Below are 12,324 nucleotides of genomic sequence, written 5' to 3' on the forward strand. Positions count from 1 at the left end.
TTTGTAATCATGCTAGGTTGCAGGTAAGGTGAAGAAATGCTTTTTGCAAGTCTTATTTCAAGTAGAAAATGTCCTTCCATTGCAATCCTATCAGAACCTGGCTGACTAGCTTGCATTTGGCAGGGAAATTGTTCACCCCCCCCCTTTTAAAAATCTTTAAAAGTTTTAAAAATCTTTAAAAGTGTATGTATTTTAAAAATCTTTAGAAGTTGTTACACACTGCAAGTGTTTCCCCAGTATAAGGAATTATAAGTAACATAGTTATTTACTTCTTTGTTCCCTTTTCTCCACCCAAGGTTTGCAGTGTAAGTCTCAATTTACTGCTTTGCTGCATTGCTTTTGCGGGGTGGATGGTTGGCTCAGTGCATATTAACCATGCCTGCCTTCCTAACATAAGAGAAAGGGGGCTGAAAGAAAACATAAGGAATCAATAAACATAATATAAAAAAATAAAACTTTGTATTCAAATAACATATTGCTGACTTTTATGCCTTTTAAAACAAATCTGTTGAGGTATGTGTGTGCAAACACGCATGGGCTGTGTGGGCCAAACTGAGTCTTTGACTCAGGTGAGAGAAAACCTGTTTTATTCTGGCAACAGCTCCCAGAAAGGTCAATGTTGCAGAAAAAACTCTTTTTTGGGGGGGGGGGTGTTAAAAAAAAGCAAGCAGTGTTTCGTAAAAGCCTTTGTCAAATCATAACAGATTGCCCAATTAAGCCCAAATGAGATGAAGGGAAAATGAAAGTCAATGAACATCATCTGTCTTTGGTGCCAAAGAAGAGCCCAGCAGACCAGTGGAGATTAATTTTTAAATGTGGCATTAACAACCAGAAAAAAACAGAGGGGAAAATTCTCCTCAGGCCAGATTAAAAGTGAAAGCCATCATGTCAGATGAGGGAAGCTGCCAAATGCTGGCAAGGGGAGCACTGGAGAACAATGCTCTTCATCCTAGGGAAATGTGGGAAACCCTTTCAGAGAATCCTAGAACTGTACAGTTGGAAGGGACGAGAGGGTCTCTTTGACAGGCTCTGCTTATGTTTTGCATTTGTTGATATACAGTTCTGCCGTGCAAAATATTTAAGCCAGAGCTGCCGATGATTCAGGAAGGATCCAGTGAATCTTTCAACATTCAGCTTCATCCGATATCCACAAGTAACAGTATTGGGAGAAAGCCTTTTCTTTCTCTCCTTTCTTTGTAAAGGAGCTGCTCCATTCCCTTGATTAAAGGCTTGTGGTGAGAAGACTAATACCTCCAGTCATCTATTATGGGAAACAGAGGCGGAGCTAGCTGCTCCAGCCCCCGGAATGGCGCGCATGCTGTTCACCCAGGGGTGGGACTAGTCACCCACAGGGCAGGGCGAGCATCCCAGGGGGTGCCACCCGTGACGAGCAGCTCAGGGGGCGCGGGGGGCAATGTCACCCCCCTCAGAGATGACACCCAGGGTGGCCCGCACCCACCGCACTCCCTTCCTCTGCCAGTGATACACACACTTTTAAAAAATGTAGAGCTTATTTTGCATGCTGAGTGCAAAGGAGGAAGTCTAGCAACCACAGCTTCGGTATGCAAACGACCAAGACAGAAATGAGGTTAAAATCCATGCTGTAGTCCAATACAGATGCATGTATGAACAGGAGTCAGTATTCTAGTTTTATCAAATAATCACATAGAAATCACATTAAAAAATGCATGGAATGAGAAAACTCACCCACAACTGTGAGATTTTGGCAATGCTTGCCACCCTCACAGTATTTTCAGAATGGGGAGAATATATCTCATAGCAGGTCAGGTGTTTTTAGTTCCCACTTTCAAATATATGCCTGCAGCTCAGTTTGGGGAAAGAGTTTTATCAGGAAATGCAAAAGGCAGGGAAACGGCTTAGATTCCCTCCTCCCAACATTTTTCTCCATTGTTAACCATCCCTCCCTAACCCTGCTTTTCTGCAAAGGAGCCAGACACCTGGACTTTCCTGCACATAATGGCATGGCAAGTAGAGACTGCTGTGAGGACAGCATTTGCTGCAAACACACAGCCAAGGGCATCAGCCCAGAAAAGGTTTGACCATCTATTTCCTCCTGCTGCCTCCTCCCATCAAGCCAGGTAGAAACAGCTGCAGCTCACAGATGCTATTTACCCAGAATTATTATCCTAATTATAGATGTGTGCTAGCTGTAATTGCCTACGTCTCCAGAATGGCATGTTTTCAATGGAAATAAGCAAAGCAGATTATTGTTTAAATGGCTCTGGAAGACTGGTGTCACTAAATTGCCATTACCCTTCATGCAATTCTTCTGTCAGGCGTAGGGATGTGATTTGCAGGACTGAATCAGAGTAGCTGTGAGCAGTCTCCATCACCCCTTCTCCCCACACACCACCTGTGAATCCCATTCTCACATGCCTCCAATCTGTTGCGCCTGGATTGCTGAGGAGCCTTCCACACTGAAATATACTCAGAGTTGCAAAGTGATTTCATGCTCTTTATTCAGCTCATAGTGGTGAGGAGGAATGAATGAATGTCCCCTCAAAGTATCTGCTTTATATACATTATTTACACAATGGGCTGCACATGATTGGCTAATTCCGGAATTCTACTGTAAGCCAATCAGGTTGTGGATTCACTTCTATCTGGAGCATGATTGGGTGGTTCCTGCTAACCAATCATACTGCTGCATTGTTCTAGGACCAATCAGACTGCTGCATTCTGAATCCTATTGTTCTAGGACCAATTGCCTTTTGGAGCCTATTGTTCTAGGACCAATCAGACTGCTGCAGTTTGGATCTTATTCAACTCAGTACATAACACCCCTCCCCTCTAAGTTCCAAGCCTGCCCGGGAGGTCGCATTCATAGTCCTCAAGGTACGCCGGCGGCCTACGTGTGCGTTGCGGCCTGGGGTGTTCCCTGGTCCGGGGTTCAGGTTCTGGCTCGTGTTCCAAGGATGCTGGCTGTGATGGGGCTGTTTGGCCTGGCTGTTTGGCAGTGTTTGATCCAGGCCTCTATCTCTCCGTCGATCCCCGGCCACTACACATAACTCCTGGCAAGGGCCTTCATTCTTACTACCCCAGGGTGTGTCTCGTGTAGGGCTGTGAGGACCCTTTTGCGGAGGAGCTGGGGAACAACGACCCTGCTTCCCCATAACAGGCACCCCTTGTGGGCTGACAGTTCATGTTTGCGGGTTGTGTAGCCGGCGAATTCTGGCCCGGGGCTGCTGCTGGGCCATCCCCTCCACACCCAGTCCAGGACCCGGGAGATGACCCTATCTTTCTTGGAATGGTGTACAACTTCTTGTGCCTGAATGGGGCGGTCGGGAAGCAGCTCCAGGCTCATAACCTCTTGTGCAGGTGCTGGGTCGGGGCCTGTTTCCGGTAGTGGTAGCCTGCTGTGGGGCGTCTGCATGGCCCATCGCCTTTCCAGCGCGGTGAATCAGTGCATACTGGTAGCTGGCAAGGAAAATTGACCACCTGAGGAGACAACACTTGGGGGGTCTGCTTTTCGGGGGCAAACAAGCCAAGCAACGGCTTGTGGTCAGTCACCACGGTGAAGGGCCGCCCGTACAAGAAATCATGGATTTTTTTTACTCCCTTCACGATTTCCAGACCCTCCTTGTCGATTTGCGAGTCGTTCCGCTCGGTTTCGTTGAGTGTCTGGGAAATGTATGCTACCGGTACCTCTCTTCCATCCGGGAGTTGGTGTCCCAGGACAGCGCTGATGCCATAGGGCGAGGCGTCGCATGCTAGCACGACCGGCAGCCTCTCGTCGAAGTGTGCCAGGACCGAGTTTGAGACAAGCAAGTCCCCAAGGGGCCCGCTTGTCCAGGAGTCTGTGTAGGGGCTCTGCTACCGCCGTCTTGTGGGGAAGGAAGGAATGATAAAAGTTCAATAGTCCCAAGAAGGCCTGAAGTTCAGTCTTGTTCTTGGGCGCTGGGGCATCACAAATGGCCCGTACCTTGTCCCCAGTCGGGTGGACCCCTTCTGCGTCCACCATAAATCCCAGAAAGTCCACTTGAGGCACTCCTAGTAGACATTTTTCCCGCTTCACCTTGAGACCCGCCATCTGGAAACGGTGCAGAACGGTCGGAGGCGGTCCTCAAACTCCTCTGGTGTGGGCCCGGCAATCAACACATCATCGAAAAAGGGGGTGACACCAGGAATCCCTTTAAGGAGAGAGTCCATTAGATTCTGGAATATGCCTGGTGCCACGCTGACACCAAATTGCAGCCGCTTTACCCTGAACGCTCCTCTGTGTGTCACAATCGTCTGTGCCTCTGCTGTGGCCTCATCTACTGGCAGCTGTTGATATGCTTGGGCCAAGTCCAGCTTGCCAAAAATTTTCGACCCAGCCAGGGTGGCAAGGACATGGCTGACCACTGGCACTGGGTATGCATGGGCCGTGAGGGCCTTGTTTATGGTACATTTGTAGTCTGCACAGATGCGGAACGAACCATTAGGCTTGACGGGTGTGGCGATTGGGGTTTCCCAGGGCGCATTAGGCACCGGCTCCAGCACTCCTCGCTCCACGAGTCGGTCCAATTCCTCGTCTATACGGGGTTTCAGGGCGAACGGGACCCGGCGGGCCTTGAGCCTGACCGGTCGTACTGCGGGGTCAAGCTGTAGAGCAATGGGGGGCCGTATACTGCCCCAATTTTCCAGCGAAAACCCCCGGAAACTCCTTGCATATGGCGTCCACGTCCACTTGTAAGCTCATGTGGTTCACCCCGGTGACGGCTAGCCCCAGTGGTCCAAACCATGCCAATCCCAGTAAGCTAATGTAGGGGCCCTTGACCACAAGCAAGTCCAGTTGCCGCGTCCGCCCTCGGTATTGCACCCTGAAGGTCCCCACCCCCATTGTGGGGACCTTACGTTTCTGGAAGTCCCGGAGGGTGAATGGGGCCGGCCTGAGTTTGGGACCCCCAGTAGGACACAGTTTCCTTAAGGTCCTTGCCAAAATTATGGATAGAGTTGAACCCGTGTCAAGCTCCATGCGGCATGGGGCCCCCTCTATCTGTACCTCTACATAAATTTTCTCTACGTTGGGGTGGGGCAACTGGTATACATGGAAGTCCGTGAGCTCCGTCGAGTTGCCTTGGTGCGTTGGGCCCCAGGACCTGGAGCTCTTGGATTGGTCATCTGATGCCTGGCGTCGGGTGGGCCGAGCCCGACACACCCGGGCGATGTTTCCCAATTTTCTGCACTGCCTGCACTCTGCGTTGCGGAAACGGCAGGTCCTCCTCTCGTGACTTTCTCCACAGCTTGCGCAGTTCCCTCCTTCTCGTTGAGGCAGCTGTGGTATGTGGGCTGCTTGAGTGCGCTGCTGTACTCGGTGCACCTCCTCCCTGTCGGATCCTGAGTCGTCGGTGAGGTCTTCGTGGTGGACCCTCGGTTGGGACGGCTGGCTCGGCCGTGCCTCTTGCGTCGACCTCTCGGCAGCTTCCGTTGCTAGGGCCTCCTCCAGAGCAACCTGGAACGTTAGGTTCTTAGCGTAGAGGCGTCGTTGGAGAAGTTGCAGAACCGGGCAGCTTGGCGGAGAGAGGTCACAAACCCAGTTATGTTTTCCCCAGGGGCTTGCCGCTTTGCGTAGAAGGCATTTCGACGAGCCACCACTGAGGGCTGTGGCGAAAAGTGCCCCTTCAGTTGTTCCATTATTGTTTTGTATGGAACAGTAGCGACGTCTTCAGGTGCAAGGAGAGCCCGGGCAATTTCAAACGTCTCCTCTCCGCAGACGCTGAAGAATATTGCCCTCTTCTTGGCGTCTTCTTCATCGGTGACCCCTTTGGCTTCTAGGAGGAAGGTGAAACGGGAGGCGTACGCTTCCCAGTCTCCAGATGCTGGGTTGAACGGCGAGAAGCCGTTGGTTGCCATTCTGAGTTCCTTGTGTCCCAGAGCTGAAGCCTGGATACACGGTGTGAGGCAGTGGTGCGGCAGGTGGCGGTGCTGCGGTGCTGTGTGTGGCAGTCAGCTCAGCAGGATCCCATCCTCGTCGCCAGTGAAATATACTCAGAGTCGCAAAGTGATTTTATGCTCTTTATTCAGCTCATAGTGGTGAGGAGGAATGAATGAATGTCCCCTCAAAGTATCTGCTTTATATACATTATTTACACAATGGGCTGCACATGATTGGCTAATTCCGGAATTCTACTGTAAGCCAATCAGGTTGTGGATTCACTTCTATCTGGAGCATGATTGGGTGGTTCCTGCTAACCAATCATACTGCTGCATTGTTCTAGGACCAATCAGACTGCTGCATTCTGAATCCTATTGTTCTAGGACCAATCAGACTGCTGCAGTTTGGATCCTATTCAACTCAGTACATAACACACACAAACATTATTGTTTAGGTATTTACAAAGCACAGCACTTATGTTACCTGAATAAAGTCATTGTGCCCTTACCAACACCTGCAGCTAGTCTTGACTTTATCATCACATGCCAAACTTTTCTACAACAACTTGTCAGGTTTTTTCCATTTAGGGGATGCCATCAACCAGCATGGTTGGGCACCTGCTGGAGGGGGGGACCTGCACCCCAGAAAGAAGTCCACTATCTAGTGTTCCCTTGGGTCTGCACCTCCCCTTGTCCATTGCAACATGGCTTGCTTGCTCACCCGCCTCTTGCTCTGATCCAGGCTATGGTGGTGGCAACAAAACTTCTGACTACCAGTAGGGCCGGCCCAACCATGAGGCAAGGTGAGGCAAATGCCTTGGGCAGCAGGAGCCACAGCATTTTGCAGTTTCCCTTAGGTGCCAAAACATCTTGGGCAGCCCTGAATACCCATTGCTAGAAACTGAAGGAGAGGAGGGGCTCTTGTGCCTGAATCCTGCTTGCGGGTTTCCCAGAGACATCTGCTTTGCCACTGTGAGGAGAGGAGGCTACACTGGGGGGTAGGGATTGGCCTGACCCATCAGGACCCTCCTTATGTTCTTAACTGGCAGCGAGGGCTGGAGCCTGGATGGAAAACTTCCAGTGTTTGACGCCAGGAGTTCCACAACAGCCAAAGCAAAGGCAGCATATAAATGGAAGAACACATTGTGAAGAACACATTAGCAACACATGTGGGGCTCTGCATGTTTAAACTGAATGATTTCTACACCCCACCCCACCCCACCCCACCCCTTCGACTCTCTCTCCTCCCCCACCCCACCCTGTTCCTAATCTAAGGAGATCCATCTCGGGATTCCCCTCCAGGATCCCTTTTCCCCTCCAACAACAGATGCTGAAAGCACAGCTTGGCGACTGCAAGCAGTAGAAAGGCAGAAGCAAACACACAGAGGAGAGACTAATTACTGTAGTCCAAGGAATTAAAGACAGAAACAATCTATTTAACTAATTGCCTTAATTAAATTCTAAATGCTTCCTGTGAAAGATGGCTGTCTATACTGAAGGCACTTTAAAAAATAAAGAATGGGTTGGGGATGTAGATTAATTCTTTTACTTCTATTATTGGGTTATTGTTTCTTCTTTTTATTTTATATATTGTGATCTGTTTTGTGAACCACCCTGAGACCTCTGGGTATAGGGCGGTATTTAAATTCAATAAATAATAATAATAAATGCAGTCAACCAATCCATCCATCCATCCATCCATCCATCCATCCATCCATCCATCCAGCTTCTCACCTTGCCTCGAAGCTTCTCCAGCTCCTCCCTGCCCACGGACGACTCTGCATCTGCCCCTGAGGTCTCCAGCAGGAGCTGCATGTCAGCCAGCAGAGCATGAGTCCTCTTCAGGTCACGCCGGAGTCGCTTCTCCACATCAAAATCTCGATGGCCAATCTGGAAACGGGGTGGGAAGAGAAAGCAGGGGCAGGCTTAGGGTGGGCAACTTGCACCAAGCCCCAAATCTCATGCCCTTTCCCCTTTGCACCCATAAGTATAAATTAGCATATGCAAATTTTGTGCAGAGGGGAGCATTGGGCTGTGCCTCAGGCACAGAAACGCCCCCCCCCGCACTTGCCAAGGCCTCTTCCACCACCCCACCCAGCTTTTCTTAAAATGAAAGGTTTCTTTTTTCTTGCTTGGTTGGGGATGGCTTTGTTTTGGGGGCTGTTGTTGTTGTTGTTTAGTCGTTTAGTCGTGTCCGACTCTTCGTGACCCCATGGACCAGAGCACGCCAGGCACCTCTGTCCTCCACTGCCTCCCGCAGTTTGGTCAAACTCATGCTGGTAACCTTGAAAACACTATCCAACCATCTCATTCTCTGTCGCACCCTCTGATGTGCCCTCCATCTTTCCGAACATCAAGGTCTTTTCCAGGGAGTCTTCTCTTCTCATGAGGTGGCCAAAGTACTGGAGCCTCAGCTTCACGATCTGTCCTTCCTGTGAGCACTCAGGGCTGATTTAATTAAGAATGGATAGATTTGATCTTCTTGCAGTCCATGGGACTCTCAAGAGTCTCCTCCAGCACCATAATTCAAAAGCATCAATTCTTTGGCGATCAGCCTTCTTTATGGTCCAGCTCTCACTTCCATACATCACTACTGGGAAAACCATAGCTTTAACTATACGGACCTTTGTTGGCAAGGTGACATCTCTACTTCTCAAGATGCTGTCTAGGCCTGTCATTGCCCTTCTCCCAAGAAGCAGGCGTCTTTTAATTTCGTGGCTGCTGTCACCATCTGCAGTGATCATGGAGCCCAATAAAGTAAAATCTCTCACTGCCTCCATTTCTTCCCCTTCTATTTGCCAGGAGGTGATGGGACCAGTGGCCATGATCTTCGTTTTTTTGATGTTGAGCTTTAGACCATATTTTGCGCTCTCCTCTTTCACCCTCATTAAAAGGTTCTTTAATTCCTCCTCCTTTGGGGGCTGTTACCTGCTTTCATTTTATCTGTCTTCTCTTCTATTTGAGGGGAAATGTAGGTGTTTTCCTAGATTTCTAGATGTGCCCCTCAACCCCCAAAAATACCAGGGACTCCACAGAATAGCTAGCCCTTCCTTCCTTCAATTAATGTTGTTAATTAATTTCCTGCTTCCTCTCACAAGACCTCAAGGCAGCCAGCCACCAATCAAGTACAATTAAAATTCAAAAACAATTTTTAAAAACAGAGGCAGCAGTCTCAGGTGGCAGAGTATGAGGGGGTAGCACCATCATGGGCATCACACCCATCCTCCACTGCTGGCAGAGAAGCTGTGGCAGCAGCTTCTGGTGAGCTCTCATGAGAGCCCCAAGGAATTTTGTGGAATCTTGAAGATCTTGCAAGAAGCCACGGTCACTTCTCACTTCTCTGGGAAACCCAGTCAGATGGGTGGGTATAAATAATAAATTATTTCTCTTTATCTCTATCATCACCATCATCTAGAGCCACCATGGGTGCCCCACCTGCTGCCAGAGAAGCAAGGAGAAGTGGCTTCTTGTTTTGCCTCAGGCTGCACAATGGGACGCACGGCCCCTGGACAACACGCAACCAGGTTTAAGCCAAAGAAGAGCCACAATGTCCACACAGCATGAAGGATGCTTTGTCAGGATTTGATTAAAGCTTGTAATGTACGAAAAACTATGGAAAAATGGATTCTTATTCTTTGAACAAAATAGAGAAAATAAGATAACCATGGAAGGAGGGAGGGAAGTCAAAGGAATCAGGGAATCCTAAATGAGGAGGTGAATGGTGTGTCTGAATTTAAATTTATTATGTAAAACATATATTTACATCATTTGTTACATAGATACAAAGTTAACAAAAAGAGAATAAATTGATATATTTTGACAATTAATCTTCTTAAAGTACATTTAACTTCTTGTCATCTCCATACTTCATTTACAGACTTGTTGCATAAACCAATCTGATTATTTTATAATAAAGTATTATTTCTCTTGTGTCCTTATTTCTTACTTAATATAATTACAGAGGTTATTCAAAGACAGTGACCAATTTCATACTACCACAATTGTTCTTAAGGTATATTTTGAAAACCTCTCATTTTGCAATAAATACTTGCTTTGACTTGTTTTAATTTTTTCGGTTAATTTGGCTAACTCTGCATATTCAACCAATTTTATCACTTTTACAGTTAGTCGCTATTAAAAGTCTCACAGCGACAGTTGCGTATAAAAATATTTCTCTTACATTCTTAGGAATGTCTGGTCCTGTAATTCCGAGTAAAAAGGCTTCTGTTGGTTTGTTGTTGTTTTTTTGTAAATAAAACCCTGAGCATTTTTTAAAGTTTTAGGTAAATGTCATCCCAGAAGATCTTAATTTTTTTACATAACCACAACATATGGAACATTGTACCGGTTCCTTCTTTATATCTCCAACAAGTACTAGATACATTTTTATACATTTTTGAAAGCTTCCAAAGAGTCAGGTACCAATGATATTACATTTTTTGAAAGTTTTCCCTCAGCGTATAACACGCCGTAAATTTCCAATTTACTTTCCATAGATTTTCCCACTCTATCAGATCTATATTGTACCCAAAATCCTGGGCCCATTTAATCATGGCCACTTTCACCTCCTCCTCCTTGACTTCCCAGTCAAGGAGGAGTCGGTATCCTTTAGAAAGAGCTTTTGTTTTGGAATTGACCAAATCTGTTTCCAATCTGATTGCCTCTATCGCAAGCCCCCCTTTTTTATCTGTTTTGAATGTTTCAAATAGTCTTTCTTATCTCTTCAAAGCTTTTCAGCTTTAATTCATTTTTTTCTTCCTTTAATAGTATTTTATATGTTGGCTAATTTCCTCCCGTGTTTTTCCTTTTTACCGCAGATGCCTCAACTGGTGAGATCCACCAAGGTGCCTTTGGCTCTAAGAGATCTTTATATTTCTCCCAGACCATATACAGGGATTTTCTAACAATGTGATTCAAGACGTTCTTGTGAATTTTAACTTTCCCATACCACAGGTATGCATGCCATCCATACCTGTTTTCATACCCTTCTAAGAGGTTGGGATCTTAAAGCATGCACCATTCCTTTAACCAGGTTAAAGAGGCTTCCTCATAATATAATTTTAAATCTGGCAGGGGAAAGCCTCCTCTTTCTTTTGCATCAATTAAAAATTGTTGTTTAATTCTATGTCTTTTTCCCTGCCATAAAAATTTGGAAATGTCTTTTTGCCAGATTTTGAGGTAGCCTGTTCCACCCAGTATCGGAATTGTTTGGAATAAAAAAAAGTAGTTTGGGAACCACGGTCATTTTGATGATGGAAATGTTTCCTAAAAATTAGAGGTTTAGCCTACTTCAGATCTCGAGGTTCCCTTTGATCCCTTTCCAAACTTTCACATAATTATACTGAAACAAGTTGATGTCCCCCCCCCCCCCACAATAATATTTATTAATTTTCAATAGACATAACAAAACAGAGAATATACAACAACACAACAACACAATATAGAAGTAAAAAATAAGAAAAAAGAATAACAGACTTAACATACCTAAACAGAAAAAAAGAAACTCCATTAATTAATTAAAATCCATTTTCATAAACATTTTAGTTGACTTCCTCTAATCTCCTCCATCTGAATTTCCTCTTAATTTAAATGTAGCAGTTTCCAATATCATTATTTCATAAAACAATATTACAGTCGTATTCCAATTTCTTTACCTTTCTTACAGTACATTTTCTTATTTATACATTTAGGTCTAATTGGTTCTTTGAAGTGGTTACATATCTTTAATGTTAAGAGTATTTATTGAAATAGTCTTTAAATTTCTTCCAATCTTCTTGGTAATCCTCTTCTTTCTGGTCACGGATTCTTCCAGTGAGATCCGCCAGCTCCATAAATTCCATCATCTTCATCTGCCATTCTTCTACCGTTGGTAATTCTTGTGTTTTCCATTTACTGGCTAGTAAAATCCTAGCAGCTGTTGTGGCATACAAAAATACTTTCACGTCTTTTTTGGGCAGTTCAGTACCAACTATCCCAAGGAGAAAGGCCTCTGGTTTCTTAATAAATGTATATTTCATCATTTTTTAAAAAATTCATTATAATTTTTTTTCCAGAAGTCCTTTACCTTGGGACAAGTCCACCACATATGATAGAAGGTACCTTCTTTTTCTTTACATTTCCAACATACATTGTCACAATTATGGTACATCTTTGCCAATTCGATGTTTTTGGAGTGATTCAGATGCCAAGGTATTTTGCTTTATGACAGATCTTGAGGCCAGATGTATTTTCCAATTCTTCCTTTTCCTGTGCTGTTACATTTTTGACCAACAGTTTCATCTTTTGTTGTTGTTTAGTCATGTCTGACTCTAGAGGGGTTCACTTTAAAGCCTGCCACTTCTCCAAATAAATTTGTTATGTAAAACTTTATATATATATAAATGCATATATATGATGCATAAGGGCACTGCAGACAGAGAAGCTGAGCAGCAGCTGAGATGGTAGCAT

General features: G+C 45.8%; 1 protein-coding gene across 1 annotated transcript in view; it reads right to left on the reverse strand.

The window, feature by feature from the left end:
• MYO18B (myosin XVIIIB) overlaps positions 1-12,324 on the reverse strand; it is a 258,709-nt gene that overhangs the window by 80,391 nt on the left and 165,994 nt on the right. The window contains exon 35 of the mRNA XM_081892930.1: positions 7,612-7,767. Within this exon, the coding sequence (XP_081749056.1) occupies positions 7,612-7,767 (156 nt within the window). The remainder of the gene's footprint in view (positions 1-7,611; positions 7,768-12,324) is intronic.

This window comes from Podarcis melisellensis (genome assembly GCF_964234715.1).
Source record: "Podarcis melisellensis genome assembly, chromosome: 16".
Taxonomy (NCBI): Eukaryota; Metazoa; Chordata; class Lepidosauria; order Squamata; family Lacertidae; genus Podarcis; species Podarcis melisellensis.